The following is a 20620-nucleotide window of genomic DNA, read 5'->3' as shown; positions in this document are numbered from 1 at the left end:
GCATTCACAGTCTGTCATTTTATAAAAATGAATACAAAACTACGTTATGTTCCTAAAATGTATTTCTGATTTGATTCTCAACTTTTTTTTCATGACTGAAATATTCACATTAATGAAATGGACTTCCGTACCTCAACTTTTCTCTCTGTAGATTCCTAAAACCCCTGAAAATTTGGCTGTGCATGTGAGGAAGTCTTAGGAGTAATCAGAAATTTTATGTGCATATGTAGAGGGAAGTTAGGAAATATGCCCTCAGCTACATGAACAGAGGCGTAACAAGACTCTACATTAATATACTAAATAGATCTTTTCCAGCTATTTGGATTAATTTATGCAGTCACATTGTATGATTTATCTCCTCCTACTGAAAAGTTTGTGTCTGAAAAAAATTATTTGAGTTAGACCTTCAAAATGTTCCCAATACATTGTACTATTCCCTTGCTATTATTGAATCAGAGCTCAATCTGTCTAGAATGATTTCAGTTGAAAGAAAAGAATACAGTAATACAGTAAGAAAAGAATACAGTAGTAAAAGTCAATAGTGTGTGCATTAATAAAAGTAAAAAAATAATAAAGTAAACAATAAATATTGATGCAATAATGTTACATATAATAACATTACAATAATAATGTCTCTTCCAAATTTTGGGCATACAGTACTGAGCACTTTTTTGAGAATGAACTTATGTAATATGTGCATTTTCTAAAAGCCTTTTCTATTCTTTATAAAGTGATGGATAAAAGTCCATTGCAGTACAAGGATATAGTGACATTTCCCCAATGAATGACTTTAAAATCTACCAAATTGTGGTAAGTGAATAGAAATAGTACCTATCAAAATTGTAATGAACATGAGAATTAAATGAATGACCACACGTACATGAAATGGCATACCTGTATATGAACAAAGATCTGTCATCTTAGTGTTTGACAGTGGTAAACCACGTAGTCCCCAGAAATACCCTGAGTGAATAGCAAGTTATTTAATATTGATATGTTTGTTGTCTCAGATATTTGAGACAATTTATCACAGGAAGTAAATTTACATGGAAGAAATATGTAGGTGTACAGAGTCAGTGGCATGTTAGTTAAATCTGATGTTACATGGAATATCTGCAGAATGGGTTAAATTTAATGATAAACATTTGCTGCTTTGGTAATGATAGTTAACTTTTTCTTTCTTCATTCTGGACTCAATGTGCCCTCTAGTCTGCTGAAGAGTATTCACCAACCATGGAGAAGAAGACTGAGAGGCTATATAAAAAAAAGTAGAGAGTACATCAGCCAAGGGATTGTTGAATGCAAGTTAATAGTATAATAGTCTTCTTGTTAAGAAGACATGTAAAAGCTTATGATTTACTTAGTTAAAAACAATTTTCAGACTATAACTTCTGTTATAATCTATAATCTTTTGAAGTCAGGTCATATAAGGAGAACAATAAATATAAATTACTGAACAAAGGTGGTCTATGCAACTAGCCTAGTTATATTATGAAATTATTCATCTACTAGATTGATGGTTCAGATCCTAAGGTTAAAAAAAGTGCATAGTAATCAAAGTTGCAGTTAATTTGAAATTTTTAGAACCACTTAAGGCAGTGGTTCTCAACCTGTGGGTTGGGACCCCATTTGGGGTCGAACGACCATTTCACAGGGGTTGCCAAACAAGGCTGTCCGCCATTTTTCCCCCTTTTCTTTGGCCACGCCCCTGGCACCCAGTGATGTATAAGTGGTTGGGGGTCACCACAACATGGGGAACTGTATTATGGGGTCACAGCATTAGAAAGGTTGAGAACCACTGACTTAAGGGTTTTTAAAAATGAAAATTAACAAGCAACATATTTACATATATTAAGGGAGATTGAGTACCTTGGGTATCTTTCTTATGCTAAAACACTTTGACATTTTGTTTTAAAAGGCAGGATTTCATGCTTCCTAGGCAAGTACATAAAAATCTAATTATTTGAGCTGGTACATTTTGAAAAGATAACTACTTTTTCATATACAGTTATTGTATATTTTTCCTATGCATTCTTAAGCATAATCAATATATAATGTATACCAAACTCTGAAGATGATTGTGCCTGATGGTTGCTGAAGAATTGAAAGAAGTTTATCTTCAAACTAGGGCTTCATTTCTAAGTACCAGGAATGTCTATTTTTTTCCTTCTTTCCTCAAATACAATCTAGCTGAATTCTCTGGAGACAAACACCTACTTTAGAACAATAATGTGAGAAAAGAAGAGATGGTAAAGCTACAGCTCAGGCTAGAACAACTGAGTTAGCAAGGAAAAGTGATTAATATATGGGACATACTAAAAACAGGGAGTCCCAACCTCTGGGCTGTGGCCTGCTATTGGGCCATGGCCTGTTGGGAACCGGGCTGCCGAAGCAGCGGGTGAGCACGTGAAACTTTATTTGCACATGTGCTGGATTTAGGTTGCACATGTGAAACCATTCCTCTCCCACCAAAATTGCCACCACCGCTGGTCTGCGAAACCAAAAAGGTTGGGGACGCGTGTACTAATAGGATTAGTTATACAGGTAGTCCTTGACTTACAACCATAATGGAACCTGAAATTTTGATTGTTAAATTGTTGAGATAAATTGAATCACTATGTGACTGGACTTGATTTTGCAACAATTTTTATGACATTGTTAAGTGACTCCCTGAAGTTGTTAAATGAATCATGTGGCCACAAGTCCAAATCCATCTTATGGAATGGGTGTTTTTCTTGCTGGAAAACAGCAAAAAAAAAAAAAAAAAGTTGTAAAACGTGACCTCAAGATGCTGCAGTCAGTTGTAAATGTGAGCCAGTTGCCAAACGCCCCAAATACAATTGTATGACTGTGAGGTGGAGAAAACGGCAGTCATAATTTTGCGGATGAGTAACTTTTTTTTTAGTCTCTCATAACTTTGAATGGTTGTTAAACAGCCTGTTGTAAGTTGAGGACTATCTTTAATGGCATAGGTTAATGTGTTCCTTTTCCTAGTTTGGAAATAGTGGCACTAAATCAGAATGAGGAAAGGAACTGGAACTAATCGTAGGTGTTTGGACACAGTTAAGTTATGAATTACTAAGCTTTTATTTGGCTTTATATCTGTTTTACCCATGGCATGTTCTCCCCCTCTCCCTCTGGCTCCATTTTCTTGACCATGTCTTGTGTTTTCATCAGATTCTACTTTTGGATTCTATAAAAAAAGTAGTAAAGTTGGTCATTTGGTTAAATATAGTGAAGTATTCAAAGTATTTATAAGAATTGTAATGAACTGTATGGGTTCAAATTAATTATAAATCAAGATCTTCTCTTAAGATCCTTTGCCTTTTTTCCTTTCTACTACCTCTCCCCCCCCCCCCCGACTGTTAGGAAGGAATAGATTATTTTTGCAATAATTATGCATTGATTGTTTGCAAAGGTTTTCTGGAAGTCTGATGGAAGAGCACCAATGGCTGGAAAGCTGCAGTTGTTTACCTTGGTTGAAATAATTAAAAGTTTGTTTCAATTCAAATGAAAGCTATGTAACACATTCACTTTTATATGTGCTGTTATTTAAAGCAACTTTTTTGGCTACTGGAGATCAATTAACTGATACAAATAGTAGAAGGCAACCAGAAGGCTGATGACAGCCAAGTAAATAAAGAGCTCCAAACTATTTTGTAGTGGACGGTTGCTCCCATCTCTATATCCATCACTAACAATGAAATAAAAATGGCAATGAACAATCTAGGCTGCCATGAATACCTGATTTAAAGCAGGAGTAAGCTGCCTTCTGTGGGAATGTGAGAACTGCATTGAGAAACCCAATGCCGTAAAGTCAGCAGTGTTGTACAGTGGGGATTTTCCTTTTTCCTTTGCTATTCAAAACCCTGTTAGGGCTTACGCTACAATTTTCATGGATTTCCTGATGTAAAATAGCAGTTTTCTGTAATCACAGTTGGATGGGGCTCTGGGGATTACAAAAATAATTTCAAGAACTAAATGCAGCCCCAGGGTTGCAATAGGTTTGCCCTTCATTTAAGATGTATGTCAAAAGTGAACTGTTTTTAATAAGAATTTGAATTTGGGTATTTATAATAAGAAGCAAGGAGCTTTTACTTTAATAACAATGTCATAGGGCAATTAAAAAGTACGTAGGCACATTGATATGTCATTCTTTCTATTTACAATGAATATTGTCAATATTGTATTTGCCTGAAATGCAAGTTACATAATAAATTAATTTTAAAATTGTAGCCTTGAGCATTCAGATTTAACAACAAATCATTTTGTATCAATATTGTACAAAATGTATGAATACTAATATTTATAGTAAATGTACTACGGAGTGTTCTTTACATTTAGCAGATTCTTCAGGTTTTATCAACTAATTTTAAACAAACGCATGACAAGTTTCTCTCAGGATTTTCCTTATGTTCTCAAATGTGGCAGCCAGTCTGCTCCCACATGATAGCAATGCCATTTGGTACCTGAAGCAGGCCTTCTCCCCGCTTCATTAATCCAGAACCTTCTGTCTGCCTTCTTAACTTTTGCTGCTTTGCTGCACAGCAGCCACATACAACAATGCCACACAAATACTGTACATTCCCATCAGCTGCTGCTGGTGCCTGAACTGCTTCTGCCCAGAGCAGCTGCATTTAGGTCCCTGCACAGAATGAAATGGAGGTGTTTTCTTCTATGTATGACTCAGAACTTCTGAAATTGAGGTGGTAGCCTAGGTGACCAATAGAAGCTGGGCAGATCATAAACTGCTTCCTTGATGAAGTGTGGTAAAAATTGTGTCAGGAAAGAAGAGAAAATGTTATTTTAAATGGGAAAAAACTATGACTTCATGCTCCCTCAGCAGCAAGCAGAGTCATCAGAATATGTGATTTAAAAAAAGGTTCATGCTTAAGGGACGGGAGGATCAGCCCATAGTGTGTCAGTTTCAGAAGAACAAAAAGAATATTTGTGAAGGTGCAAGTGGCCCTTGTTATTTGCAGTATCTGGGTTCTAGTTGTAATGGCTTTAGCCATCTGGCTCGCGTGAGATGGGTGGCAAATAAATTAATTAAATAAATAATGAAACTGCAAATAATTGACAGTATACTTAAGAGGCTCCTTCACTGGTGGAATAGTTATGCAGAGTGGAAAAACTATCACAAATCATTTGGTACAGGTTGGGTGACTCTCATCATTGTGCCAGTAAGTTGCTCCAAAGAAGAGAAACCAGAAGCTGAAAGGAAGCCACATAGAATCTCACTATCTCACTATCAGATCGACTCAGTCAGATCCACAGTGACTAAGTGGATCCTTCAAAATGTACTTTCAGCATGAGTGAAAGTATTTTGCTCATGTTTAAAATAACAAGAAGAGATGCGATAGCTCAGTAGTTAAAGATGTTGAGCTTGTTAGCTGGAAAGCTGACAGCCTGGGTTTAAGACCTGAGGGTCACATGACAGGGTAAGATCCCATTACTTCCCCAACTCGTGCCCAACAAGCAGTTTGAAAGCATGCAAATGCTTTCTGGAACAACCTGCCTCCAGAAGCGGTGAATGTTTCAACACTGGAAGTTTTTAAGAAGAGACTGGACAGCCATTTGTCTGAAATGGTATAGGGTTTCCTGCTTGAGTGGGGGGTTGGACTAGATGGCCTCCAAGGTCCCTTCCAACTATTGTTGTTGTTGTTGTTGTTATTATTATTATTATTATTGTGAGTAGATAAATAGATACCACTTTGGTAGGAAGGAAACTATTCCATGCTCCTTAGCATATAGTCATGCTGGCCACAGTGCTATCCCCCTTGGTTAAGAAATGGAGATGAGCACCACCACCCAGAGTTGAATACAACTGAACAGGAGAAATCTTTACCTTTACTTAAGGAAACAAGAAAGGAAGAAAGGGAAGGGAAGGGAAGGGAAGGGAAGGGAAGGGAAGGAAGGAAGGAAGGAAGGAAGGAAGGAAGGAAGGAAGGAAAAACAGAAAGTATGTGAAAACTAAAGTCTGGTCTCATACAAGTCTAATAAATTATTTAATTATCAATTGGAACATGTAGAATAATGGATGAGAAAGCTCACAAATGATAACACTATTGGGAATCAAATATTTCTTGCAAGGGGAAAACCATAAATGTGTCTCTTACGAAATTTTTAAGAATTTCAGGAGAAATATCAGTTGGTGACCTACTGCACATGTAGACTTGCTTTTTGCCAAGGTTATCATTGCCTAGGAGGAAAATTAATTTGTAACAGCTAAAAACAATAAGGAACTCTGAAGAGAGAGAGAGAGCGGGAGAGAGAGAGAGAGAGAGAGAGAGAGAGAGAGAGAGAGAGAAACATTGGTATATAATAAACACATGCAAATTCCCTACAGTATAATTGACAGCAATTAGTGGGATTTACTTTTGAATATATAAAAAGTAGCATTGTTCATGTTTTCAATTCAGACTTCATTTCATCCTGAAGCCACAACTTTCTGTTATACGTAGTTAGGCATGAAAAGCCGACTATGGATGAAAATCCATTTATCGAGAATTCCATAGCTCTCACTTATATGGATTCCAACAAATAACAAGACAGCATTTATGCTTCAAAAAGGTTGTTTCACAGATTAGTATTTGGAAAAAATATTACCCACCTCAATTATTCCAGAGCCTGCCTTCTCCCTTCTTGATATATACGTGAACGCAGCACCCTAAAGTGGCAAATAGAATCTGGAAAGATTACAGACTCAAAATACCTGTATTTAATACTTCCATAAATATGCTGGTATGGGAAACAGGTGATTAAATTAAAAAAGATATTAATATAGATTTTATATTTATAAAAAAGAATGATATATTTTATTAAGTATAAATGTCATTATTATTATTAAAATATTTTGGATATGGGAAGGACAGCTACTTTCAAGGAACTAAACAATTATTGATGGTATTCCTTCTGTATCATGTTCCCAGAATTTACTTCCAATCTATTACCATGTTGTGTTTATTTAGTTCAAAGTTGTTTCATGCAGACTTCTATTTTAATTTGTTTAGTGTCTCTTGTGATAGAAAATAAAAGGTTTTTGTTTTTGAACGATAAGAAATAATAATCTGTTTAAATAATACTTATTCGTACTAAGGATAAATGGCCAAAATAATTTTACAAAAAGTGGCTATTTAAAGCACAATTGTCAAAAATAGGCAGCATTACAAGATATTGTAATTGTTCAAGGAATAGTTGTGATTAATGGAATCGGAATTTTATTTTGAAAATAAATGGTTGTATAGTACAGGGATCACTGTATTTGGAGCGTATAAATACTGTACATTTATTTATAGTAGTCAGTTATAAATAAGTGGAAAGAAAACATGAAGTAAATTATTTAGTGAACATTGTACACAATATGTATATATACATATATATGTATATATGGAGGTGCAAGGGCTCAGCAGACTTGCTGAGCTTGTCAGCTCAAAAGCCTCCCAATGGGAGTACCTCCCAATGGGGTGGGCTCCTGTTACTTGCCCCTGCTCCTACCCACCTAACAGTTTGAAAGCATGCAAATGCGAGTAGATAAATAGGTACCATTTTGGTGGGAAGATAACAGCATTTCATGTGCCTCAGCATATAGTCATGCTGGCCACATGACTATGGAAAGGGTCTTTTGACAACACTGGCCCCTCAGCTAAAAAATGGAGATGAGCATCACCCCCTAGAGCAGGGGTATCAAACTCAATTTTATTGAGGGCCACATCAGCATTGCAATTGTCCTTGGGGGCGGGTAGGTGTGGCCAGGGTGGACATGGCTGGAGTGGGTGTGACCTACTGGGTGGGTGTGGCCAACTCTACATCATTCGTGTCATGGGTGCCTGTGGGGGCCTGGGCAGGAGTGGGACAGATCTGAGGGTCTCTGGCAGAAGGGGGTGGGACCAGGGCAAGTGCCAAGGCATAATCCACTGGAAGAGCCTGCCGAAACCCTTCCCCCAGAGCCCATCAAGCCGGATATGGGAAGTAGGCCAGGGCCATTTGCTGGCCACTTCTAGACAATGGTGCATTTCTTCATTCCTCACAAAGGGTGACACCTCCCCAGCATGCACCCAGGGAGCGGGGCCAACATGGCAGGGGCTGGTTCCTCACTGTTTCCAGATGGCCTTGTGGAGCTAAGACTGAATGTATTTCAGCATAGATGGCTACCACAAAATTGCATATTGGCTCCCAGCTGGCCTGGCCAGGGCCAAGGCAGCGGGGGCCATTCCCTCACTGTTTCAGGGATGGCTTTGCGGGCCACATGAAACCACTTCGCGGGCCGCATCTGGCCCCCGGGCCTTGTGTTTGACATGTCTGCCCTAGAGTAAGACATGACCGGACAGGGGAAACTGTTACTTTTACTTTCATATGTATGTACATATAGTGTGTGTCTGTCTGTCTGTCTGTGTGAGACAAAGATTGCAACAAATACTCTAAAAAGCCAGTATTGGTGCACAAAAATTGGTTGAAAGAACCAATTTAGTCCTAGTTTACAGATGGGAAATACTGAGGCCAAGAGATAAACAATTAGAATAACATAGTTAGCAGGTTTTTTTTTTTAACTTTCAATTTTATTTGCTCTTTATAGGCTGGGGAGAATCTAAGACTTTGTGAAAGTATGACAGAACAGCCAAAGAGCTACCAATAGATTTTAAATTGTCTTCTGCTTACTCCCAGGATATAAGAATACACCTAATAAATCAGAAAGGTTTGTTGTTCCTAGTGAGGGCTCTACTTCTGTTATCTATGCCAGAGGTCCCCAGCCTTTTGGGCACCAGGGACCGGTGCCATGGAGAAAGTGTGATTTTGAATACTGCCTGCATCCTGAGGATGGAGCTTTGCTTGTTTGTGCAGCCTGCTTGCTGGCATGCTGCGGACCGGTGCTAGTCCACGGACCAGGGGTTGGGGACTTCTGATCTATGCCATCACACTTATATTAAGCATAATTTTAAGATTTAGAAACGAACAAGTTTCCAAATTGCAGCTGAGATATTGTTGGGTATTATGAAGACTCTGACTCCAGCCTCCTAGGACATAATTTAAAACATTTTTATAAAATATTTATTTATTGAGCTTAGATTGCCATCTTGTAAGTCTGGGCAGCTCACAATCCAAAAACATGAAAACAAGAACTAATAAAATAGCATTAAATAAAGCTGACTTCTCTAAAAATGGAAAAGCTTGGTCTCAGTATCTGGGGAAAAGGCTGTAATAGTCCTTCAGGGTTTTCCTGAAGGCCAGCAGGGCTGCTCTTACTTTGTAACAGGTGCTACAACAGAAAAGACATGCTTCCTGGATCCCACTAGATGGCACTATTTAAGAGACAAGATCTGGAGCATGTCTACCCTGCCAGATCTGGTGGGATGGGCAGAAATAATTAGGGATAGGGGCTCCCCTCACACAAGCTCTAAAAATTCAATTTCTTTCTATATATGCAAATTTTGTTTCATTTACTTTTAGTGCTTTGTAATTGGATGGACATTTTACAAAGACCACTTTTAGCAGTTGATTCTTTTGAGTTCTTATAAGCCCATGCTAGTGTCATCAGCAATAGCATCTAATTACTTTATTTTCTGTTGATCTGCTTTGATTGCTTATAATTTTTATGAGTCTTAGAATTTTTTCCATTGATTTATGTGTCTAGAATATTGAAGCTTTATTATGACTGCTTTCATTGAACACTCTGGTTTAACTTCATCTAATATTCAATGATTTATTCTTGTAATCCAAGGTATTTTCAATCCTTTACCAATACTGGAATTCCAAGGCATTGATATTTCTTCATTGGGCCTTACTGTTTTCAGATATATATATATATATATATATATATATATATATATATATATATATATATATATATATATATGAAATATCTTAGTTTGATAACAATACAATCCTTTAAAATGACCATCCTTTATTTTTATTTTTTTATTTCCCCCCCCCATTCTTAGTACTTCAGTGCTGCCCAGAGTTATTGGCAAATGCTTGATTTTAGAAATGTAAATTTATAAATAAATAATTTTTGGTTGACATCTCTGCTCTTTAATATTTTGTCCAGATCTGTCATAATTCTTCTCCCAAGTAGGAAATTTCATGGTTACAGCCACCTTTCCTGTAAGTTTTTGAGCCTTTAGCTGGCATGATTTGTTGACTTTGTTGTAGGGTTTTTCTTAATAATAAGCGGGACAGGTTTTGCTATTTTTTTTTCACCTTTAACAAGATTTCTTATATCTTCCACTCCCAGACATCAGGGTGTCTGAAGATACTAATGTTTGTCCCAGCAATTTTTAACTCCATCCTATTTATTCTAGATTAGCATTTCTTAATAAATGTTTTGTAGATAAATAAATAAATGAGGTGATAGTATATAACTTTGGCATACTTTTCCAATTTGAACCAATAAGTTACCCTATACAATATTCTGTTTGAACTGTTGCTTTCTGATTAATATGCAAATCATTCAATAGGCAGATAAAGTAGTGTGATATTCTCTTTGTTTTTAAGGGCTAGCCAGAGTTTGTGATGGTCTTTAAATAAAGTTTATATAAGCAATAGTGCAGAGATATATATCTGTTTGAAACTCCCTTGCCTTTTCTAATATTCTTTGGATATTAGCAATGGATCTTTTTTCTTCTGAATCCAGATTTTACATCTGGCAGTTCTCATTCTATGTATTTTTGAAATCTGAATGACAAAACATGAGCATTATCTTACTCAGACAAGTGCAGTTTAGTAGTTTGAGCATTCCTTAGCACTTTCCTCCTTTGGTAATTGTGTGTGGAGTGTGGACCCTTCTCGGAACTGCTGTGGGGGCACTGTGTTATGGAGCTGTGCTTTCTGTGGAATGTTTTCTGTCCTATGTCCCTTCTCTGTTGGACATGAGCGTGGGCTGTTGGGGATGGGTCTGTGTTGTCTGCATTTCAAACAGGTGCAGGTGGTTTCTGTGATTTGCAATTTTTCTGGAAATCCATTCATACTCCCACACTAGAGTCAGTCAGAGCTGAAGAAGCTTCTTGGATGAGAAGCGAAATGTCTTCAAAGAAAAACAAAGTCCAGTTGCTTCTTGAAAAAACACCTTTACATAAAAGTTTTCCTTGATTTCTGTAATTTCCTTAAATAATTCTTATTCTTATTCTTCCCTTTCAACTGTTAATCTTGTTTGCATTGTTTATTTTGATATAAAACATTGACTCTTCTTGCTTTTTTATGGAACCCAGCTCTTCATTGGGAAAAATATGCTCTGTCTCTGTTGCCTTTTATTTTCTGCCTGCCTTCAAAATATTAATAGGCAGCCATTTCACTTTCTTTTACTTTTTGTATTTCATGATATCTTGTTTGCTTTATTTTTAATGATGTCATGAATTTCTTTAAAAGAGTTAGGCACTGTATTTTAAGAACTATTTATTTGTTTCTTTTCTTTAACTTAAGTCATGCATTTTCAAGGAGTTTGTGATCAGAGCTGTAATCAGCACCAGATCTTTGGCGGTGGTGGTGGGGGGGTAGGGGGGACTGAAAAAGTGTTCCATCCATGCTTGCAGAGTGCATAGTTTAATGTCCTCTGATAATGTCTGTGTATAGAATAGTCTTTTAGGTTGTTGGAAGAAAGTATTTGCTATAAACATTTAATTTTCTTGGCAGCAGAATACTGTTTCATTTTGTACATCAAGGCCAAATTTTCCTAGTATTTTGGATGCTATTTTACTTTTAACTTTGGCAAACCAATTTTTGTATAATTAATATGTCATGGGGAGGAGGCTATGTCAGCAAGGTCTTGCAAGTAACCCTGGAACAATCCAGCTTCTGCTTCCCATGCATCTGGGTTTAAAGCATATCATAGTAATATTTGTTGGCCTGGTTTGTGCTTGAGTTGAGATCATTGTGTTATTTTTAGATTGTGTTCAAACATAAGTTCTATAACTTTTTGCTAGTAATGATGATTACTTCTATGGTTTTATGATTTCTTAGAAGATTATAGAATATCCTGCATAGTATAAGATCTAATGCTCTTTTGGTATAAAGTGGCCCATTTTAGTCCATGTCGGCGCTCGTGACATGACTATAGTAGTAGTAGTAGTAGTAGCTTATGTCAGTTCACTGATTTCCAAAATGTCAATATTCACTCTTGACATTTCTGTCCTGATAATATCAAAGATACATTCAACCATAGTTTTGATATTCCATATATTCAATAGCTAGCATATCTTGCAGCAGTGAATTTTTTCCTCTGTGCACATCATTAGCTGGATATTCTTTTTATGTGAGTGCAGTTACAGTGTATCATAAGTACCAGTGTCACTTGTATTTGCCCCTGTATTTTCCCACTAGTTTGTATGTGTCACTTTCCAATGTCATGTTAACATAATCCTGGATATATATATTCATTGCTTTTTCCCCCTCCAATTAATCATATTTAGTCTGATCCTGTATCTTTTATATCCATAATAATCATTCTGCGTGTGATGCTAAAGGATGATTTTCTAAAAATAATTACCATGTGAGAAAGGCAGGTTTAATCCTTTCTTCCCAACCCTAAATTCCTGTGATAATCTGCCTTCCACTATGGCCATTAAACTTAAAAAGAAACCTAGTCTTGGCACAATGGAAGTTCTCCTTGCCCCAATAGTTAATCAAGTGAAACAATTTTTTTTCTAAGAAATGATGTACATAGGGTGGTCATGGGAAAGCTGCAGTCTTCTATTCCAAACCATTTCTTCATAGCACTAATAAAACTTAGAATAGGAGCATCCAATCTCTTGTGAACATATCTTAGAGATCTGTAAAATGGCTGATATGAAGGAATGAATAGTCACAAAATATCTAGGTCCTTGAAGACAAATAGATAAATCATTTCTTTTGGATGCTAAGAACAAGACATTTTTGTGCTCTGAGATTCAGAATAAAGAACATCTGCCCCAGAATTATTTCACTGACAAGAAATCAATGAGACATAAGTGACTTAGTATAAAGGTAAAAATAAAGTCTCGGCTAGAATATGAAGTCACATGTTTGCCATGACAAAGTACAAAATAATTTCACAGAAGCAGAGTCCTATTGGAAGGTTTGGACATATGCTAGATCAGTGATGGCGAACCTTTTAGAGACTGAGTGCCCAAACTGCAACCCAAAACCCACTTATGCATCGTTGAGTGCCGGGTGGGTGTGGCCCATTGGCTGGGTATGGCCAATTGGGTGGGTGTGGCCCACTGGGTGGGCATGGCTGTGTTGGTAACGGCAGACTGGGTGGGACTAAAAAGTTCAATCAATCAATTCCAACTTTGCAAGATCTTTTTTTTCCTGCGAGAAGTTGAAATTGACGTGATTGAACCCTTTTTTTTTTGCACATGGTGGCGGAGGCCTAAAGTGAAAAGGTTTTATAAAACCCAGCTGAAGGCCTAGGACTGGGGCGACAGCGCGCGTGCCCACAGAGAGGACTCTAAGTGCCGCCTCTGGCACTCGTGCCATAGGTTCGCCACCACTGTGCTAGATCATAACTTTAAATCAACTATTGTTATCTACTATTAAAAAAAAATTCATGGCAAACTAAATGTGATTTCTCCAATACGCAAGGGTGAAAGTATCTTCAGCTTAAGCATGTTGTAACAGATCAGGCCCTTTGGCTGCCTTGAAGGACCTGAGCTACTTTCTTATACTTTATGTATATTGGACTCTCCACAAAAAGCATTTGAAAGAATAGACATCAAATTGTTTTTATGCTGCAGGTGTAAAATATTTGAGGGTTCACTAATTTATATGATGTCATAAGATCATTTAGTATCTTTTTGGAAAAATACATATATGTATATAAAAAAATTTATGGATTATCAATGTTAAAGTTGTTGTAATGTTGAATTTTATACCAGAGCTTTAGAATTTGATTGTATATCTCAAATTATGATACAGATTATTAAATTGTATTAAGCATAGAGAGTGGGGTGGCTAAAGGAATAATATTGAGAAATTATATTATTCCAGATATTAAGAAAGGATTGTTGAAAATGTCTGATTTATCTGTTTTGAAAAGGCAATATTTTCTACTAATCAAAGCATTAATTAGTTAATTCAATTTATATGGCTTACCAGCTCAACAAGTTACTCAAGGTGATGCAGCAATATATGTTACTACTGTATTGCAATGATTTTGTAATATCTTATAATAATCTTGTATTATTCATGTTCATTAGTAACTGCACTTGCACTTAATTAACTATTAAGTGTAAAATACAAGCTAGATTTTTTTTCCTTCTTAATTTGTATTTTTAGTTTATATTTTATTTTTTTTAAAAAATCTTTAAGATTATTGTTTTCTTAATTGTGTAGAAATAAATTAATTAACTAAATAAATTTATCTCTGCCTCCTCAGAAAATAGAGTGTTCTTCAGAAAACTATGTGTATTCATAATGCAGGCTATTTCTTAACCCCTACACTGAAGCAATGTATCCCAACCATAGTAAAAGAACCCTCCCCCGATACTCCATCCTTGTTTGTAATAGTTCCTGATCACTCCATGCTCACTTTTTTTCCTGGATGACATCATGTTAATAGTATATTAGGGTATAGCCACTGGTTCCTTTATCTAAAGATAAATTTGTAGATACAAATAGGCAGTAAAAGTTTACATTTTGCTTTCTATTTTGCTATTCTTCTAATTTAAATAAAACAGCATTTAACAGATACTTTTCAAAAAATCAGAAGGTAGATGGGGACTATGTTAGAATTCCAGAGTTTGGGGAGGGGAAGCTTCCATTGGCAAAAATGAATACTCTGCATGCTAGGAAATCAGTTTGAGTCAAAGTCCCCATAGGCCTATAAAAATAAAACAAATCCAACTTTTGTTCTCTCTTTAGCATTGGCGATGATTATTTGTGCAAATTTCTTGATATTTTCTGACTCAATTTCAGATAACTTGATTTAGTTCAAAGATTGAATTTGAATCAGAAAATATCAAAAAACCTGAACAAATACAGATAATCCTCAATTTATGACTACAACTGAGCTAAAAATGTACGTGGCTAAGTGAGACAGTTGTTAAGTGAATCAACATAGTTGATAAGTTAGTAACATGGTTTTTAAGTAAACCTGGCTTCTCCATTGAAGGTTGTAAAAGGGGATCACGTGATCCCAGGACACTGCAATTGTCATAAATATGAGTCAGTTGCCAAATGTCTGAATTTTGATCACATAATCAATGGTTGTAAGTGTGAAAAATAGTCATAAGTCACTTTTTTCAGTGATATTTTATGTTTGAATGGTCTCTAAATGAACTATTGTAAGTTGAGGGCTAGCTGTACATTTATTTGGTACACATTAATGTTTTAGATTTAACACCTGGAGAATAATGAATGTTATATTCTGTGAGTTATTCTGCTTATTAATTTTGATGATCATTAATTAAATATTGGTTGATGCGGGGTTGTTTTAATTATTGTGATTTGTACTGTCAATATTTGCAGGTTTAATTGATTCTAAACCAGTCTGAGATTTAATATAATTGGAAGAAATATAAAACTGTGTTAGCGAAATAAAAAAGTTTTAGTGTAAGAATTGAATATGTATTATTTTACTTTATACTTCAAAATGATTGACAATAATGTAGTGTTATGAATATGAGTCTGCCATCCTCAAATCTGGTGATTTAAAGAAATTCAGAAGATTTTGCTTTGGTTGTAGACCACAGCTTGTGGATATTTGAAATTTTCACTTATTGGAGATAAATTACTATGTAGTATTATATGATGTGATTCAATTACTAGGAGTCGTTCTGCTTTTAAATATTTCAAATAAATATATGCATAGATTCAAAAAGAGAAGAAAGGTCAATACTCTTTGAGATTCACTATTTCTCAGAAAAACACAGAACTTCAACATTGCTTTCTTTTAAAAGTATATTCTTGCATATTTTTATTAAATTGTTATATTCAGTTTTCAGATAAATTCTATGTTTTATGGGAAAGCTAGACATATATTTGCTACTCTTTTTTAATCCATTAGCTACTTTTCTGGCTCTCATCACATTTATTAAAATTTGGATGTTCTTAGTATTTGAAGCATTTATTATATAAGACATATCCTCTATATCCCAGAGAAGTGTCTTCCTTACTGCCTTTTTGGTGATTTTCTCCCTTCCTGTTTTATGAGGGAATGAACTTCTTCCAAAGGAATAAATACTAAAATATTAGTTATGAGCATACTGCTGGTGATTGTAGAATGAGGAGAGGCTCTATAAACAAGACACTATAATTCTACTTGCAAATATTTTAGTATATCAGTTGGGAGAGCAGTTTTGACATTACTTAATTAATTCAGTAAGCGTTCACATACACCTCATTTATATAACTACCTTTTTTGTTAAAAATAATAGATCAGAACTATCAAGCATACTCTAAGCAATTATTTTCTTAAAGCATTATATCTCAGTAATATTCTCTTCCTGGTTTGAGCAACTGTTGGTGAAACTGTAAAATGTAACTTACTCATTATTTAAATCTCTCCTTGGGGAAAAATTACTAGTGGCTTTAATTGCAGGCATTTCTTTGAACGCAAATTGGAGTATGGCATTAAAATTTCATGTTATGGGCATAGATGGTAATGCTCAAATTGACTCAAATTCTGAGGATAACTTTTACATTTTTATTAACTCAGGGGGAATACCCTGTGAAAAATATTCTTGATTAACATTGTGCTTTTTACTAGCCTTTTTATGAATAGGCAGGTACCCACTAATAGCCATTTTGTGAAAGCACCCACAATATTTCCTCAAAACAACCTATTCTCAGAAGATCTTTTCCTCTTCTATCTTGTTTACTCTTTCTCCTTTCATGTTTTCTGTTAGCCTATTTTTCAATTTTTCCATTAAGGACTTCTAGTCATCTTCTTTCTTCACTTTTTTATGGTTCCAGAACAATACACACAGATATACAATGTAGAAAAATCAAACCTGGAACAATGAATAATGAAAAGAGGGTGCCAAACGACTTCTGCAAGCATAGATATTACTACAAATTTAGCAACTTATTCATGGTTGCCCATGTTAAGTTTGCAGAAGGAAGACTTTTGATCAGAAAGACAGTTACAATTTCTGACAGTAGGGTTATGAGTGCCAGCCATGCTTCATTTTAAAGTGTCAGTTTGCTGTATAGGTAACAGAAAAACAAGAAGCATTTAAACTGATTGTTTTGAAGATGAATTTCTCCAGCTTGGAAAGCACTTTACACAATTAAATATGCATAATAAATAACATATTTGAACATGATGAAATGGACCTACCATGTTGATTGTTCATAATATGATTTATTATGTGTTTGATTTATCTTAAATTATTCACAATGATATTATTTTCTTTAGAGACTGTTGTATAATCTGTTTATTAATCCTTAATAATCACATGCTTTCATTTGAACCTACTTGATTATTCAGAACTCTTTTGCAATAGACTTATGAGAATTAGTTTTAGGATGATCAGAAGTGAGCAGCCCAACCTGTTATCCTTAAAAAGTGGGTAACAGGTTTTTCCTACCCAAAAGAGAAAAGTTTGGCAGTGCACAAGTGGGAGAAAAAGGCACAAAAGTTTGAGCCTTGATTTCACTATAGTTAGGGATTACATTACTGTTTTTTGTTATTTCTATTTGTTTCATATTTTTGTATAAAACATTTCTGCCTGCCTTTAAAGTGATATTATTCAATTTATTACAGAACAATAAACAGTGAGATGGCTTTAAATGGCTTCAAATACTTCAAATGTATTTAAGAAAGTTTATTTATTTAAAACATTTATATAGCTTCCCATCTTATACCAAACTCTGGGCGATTCCCAATCAAGAAAATTTGGGAAGAGTTCATTTGTAACACCTAAATGGAATATCTTCTGAGTCAATATACTCCTAAATACCATTTACTTTAGTATAAGTGGGAGGTAGTGATAGGGTATTAGAGTAGAACCAAGAACTCAAGTTTAACTCACTGAGGAAATCTCAGGCTAACCTACCTCACAGGTTTTATTCTTGTGGGGATAAACCAGAGAAGAGAAACTAAGTATGCCACTTTTAGCACACAAAGAAGAGATGGGATATAATCTTAACAAATATATGTCCTATTTCTGATTTTCTTAAATGTACAAGTAGTCCTTCAATTCATTTGAAGTTACAACAGTACAGAAAAAGATGACTTATGACTGTTTTTCATACTTATGACCATTGCAGCATCCCCATGGTCATGTGAACAAAATTCAGTCACTTGGCAACTGACTCATATTTATGATGGTTGCAGTTTCCTTTTGTGACCTTCTGACGATCAAAGATTCACTTAAGAACTGTGTTACTGACCTGACAACTGCAGTGATTCACTTAACAACTGTGGCAAGAAACATCGTAAAATGGGGCAAAACTCATTCTCACTTAGCAACAGAAAATTTGGGCTCAATTGTGGTCATACCTGTAACTTGGTAATGGAACTGCAACAAGATACATTATTGTACTAATTCAAAAACTTTTCTCATAGTTTCTAATTTGGATTCAACAATCTTTCTTTCTCCAGGTTTGATGATCCCCGTCTTTTGTGTCGTGGAACAACTGGATACTTCTCTTGAATATGATAATCGAGAAGAACATGCAGAGTTTGTTCTGGTTCGTAAAGATGTGCTTTTTAGTCAGCTAGTGGAGACTGCGCTCCTGGCACTCGGTTATTCTCACAGCTCTGCAGCTCAGGCACAAGGTATTACATCAAAATGTTTAATAATTGTAGTGAGATGGGCGGCAAACAAATTTAATAAATAAAAGCATAATTGGTTGCATAAAATAGCTCTTTCATAGTAACTAAACCTAATAAAGCAGATAGGGTAGTCAGTAGTAAAGATGCTTACCATGTACAAACTTTAAAACTGCACTCCCATGGAAAATTATTTCTAAGCTTGCCCCTATTAACATACTAGGAGTTCCTTTTGAGTACTATACATGTACATAAAATCAGAGTGCACATCATGAATAGCTAATTTTGTATGGTATTAGTATTTAATCAAAGCGTATCAGACATTGTATCAAAATTTATTTTGCTAGTAAATATATTAACAGGTGTGCATGATAAATTTGAGACAGTTAATGAAGCAGTATTTATTTATTTTTCAATGTAAACACACAATCTTTCATAACTGTACTGTTACAAATGGGGTCCGAATCAAGTTAAATGGTATCATTTGATTTAGAAGATTTTGTACCAGTTCTGACCAACTGTTCAAAGAAAATATGTTTTAAATCTGACTTTGTAATATGCTGTCCAAAGCTGATTATGTAAATTCTGGCATGAATGTTACAACCTTCTGAGTTATCTGACTTTTTCTTTAAAATATATGCATTTTTTTAAAGGACCATTCAGTGTTCTCACAGAATTTAAGATTTTTTTTGCATTATTAGATAAATTGTCAAGATACAGCAAAGATTAACAGCCAATTAAAGAAATAATAATTGATTAATTACCTTTTATTTTAATTAGCTGATTTGATTATTGATTAAAAGGCACTTTTAAATACTAATTTGAGAGAAAGGTACTTCTTGCTGAGTAAATATGTTAGAATTGCTCTGTAAATTTGTATAAATTAACTTCAGTAAAAAAAAATAGATAAAAGCAGAAGTTTGTAGTTGTTAGATAATATATACATGTTGTACCAAAGAATCGCTTAAGATCAATTTCCTTATCCTAAGTTTTCTTACTATTAAAAACAATACATTTTTAAAAAGTCTGTCAGACATTATTATTCAGGGCATCTTTTTAGTTGAGCCTAAAATCTTTTTTTACTTAGTTTATATAAACTCACATACGTACATACGCAAGCAAATGTACAAGCAAAATTTAGACATCCTATGTACAAAAAACCACTGGTGTCTGCAGAAGGAGGAGAATGAGGAAAGAGATTATACCGTGTTTCCCCAAAAGTAAGACCTACCCAGAAAATAAACCCATGCTTGATTTTTGGGGGTGGGCCTAATATAAGCCCTATCCCCCAAATAAGCCCTATTTTTGAGGTGAGGCACATGGCTAAAAATCAAGCTAAGACGGGGGTGGGGGTAGAGTTACCCCAAGTACCCCACATCCAGCTACCTGCCTCTCCTCACCATCCCACTTCTTCTGCCGTGTCTCCTTGCCTGCATTTCACAATCAGAGGCCCTCCGGGAAGGCCTCTGACTGTGAAATACAGGCCGGAGCTCCATTCTCAGCTGCAGAATAAAGCTGCTGCTTCAGCCGCAGAAGAAGTGGGCCAGCTGGATGGGCTGATCAGTGCCGCCGCTGAGAGGTGAGTGGAAAAGACACACCCTAAAAATAAGACCTGGTGCCTCTTTTGGAGGCAAAACAAAAATAAGACCAGGTCTTATTTTTGGGGAAACACGGTATGTGCATAATGGTACAAACTCTGTGACTTATGTATGTAGGTCAGATATTGGGATACAAATATGGAAAGAATGGTGTTTGTGTCATGACATTCAGAAAAATAATTTAGTAACTTTTTCAACATTTTCAACCAATCCATAAAATATAAAGGAGCTTTAAAAATTGTGCTTTTTTGATAGACTAGAATGAAACTGAAACTCATAACAATGTAGCCTTAGGAAAACTGTGCATGTACATCATCTGTCATTTTGTTAATTA

The 20620-nt window shown here is 35.4% G+C and overlaps 1 protein-coding gene across 2 annotated transcripts in view; it reads left to right on the top strand.

Moving 5' to 3' along the window:
• Positions 1 to 20620, top strand: part of SATB2 (SATB homeobox 2) — a 132271-nt gene that overhangs the window by 14228 nt on the left and 97423 nt on the right. For both annotated transcript variants that reach the window (XM_039353468.1, XM_039353460.1), the window contains exon 3: positions 18518 to 18694. In XM_039353468.1, the coding sequence (XP_039209402.1) occupies positions 18518 to 18694 (177 nt within the window). The remainder of the gene's footprint in view (positions 1 to 18517; positions 18695 to 20620) is intronic.

Source organism: Crotalus tigris, unplaced genomic scaffold, assembly GCF_016545835.1.
Source record: "Crotalus tigris isolate CLP2741 ecotype Arizona unplaced genomic scaffold, ASM1654583v1 scf7180000017568.12009008, whole genome shotgun sequence".
NCBI lineage: Eukaryota > Metazoa > Chordata > Lepidosauria > Squamata > Viperidae > Crotalus > Crotalus tigris.
The sequence above is the reverse complement of the archived record's forward strand: the minus strand, read 5'-3'. Positions and strand labels throughout refer to the sequence as shown.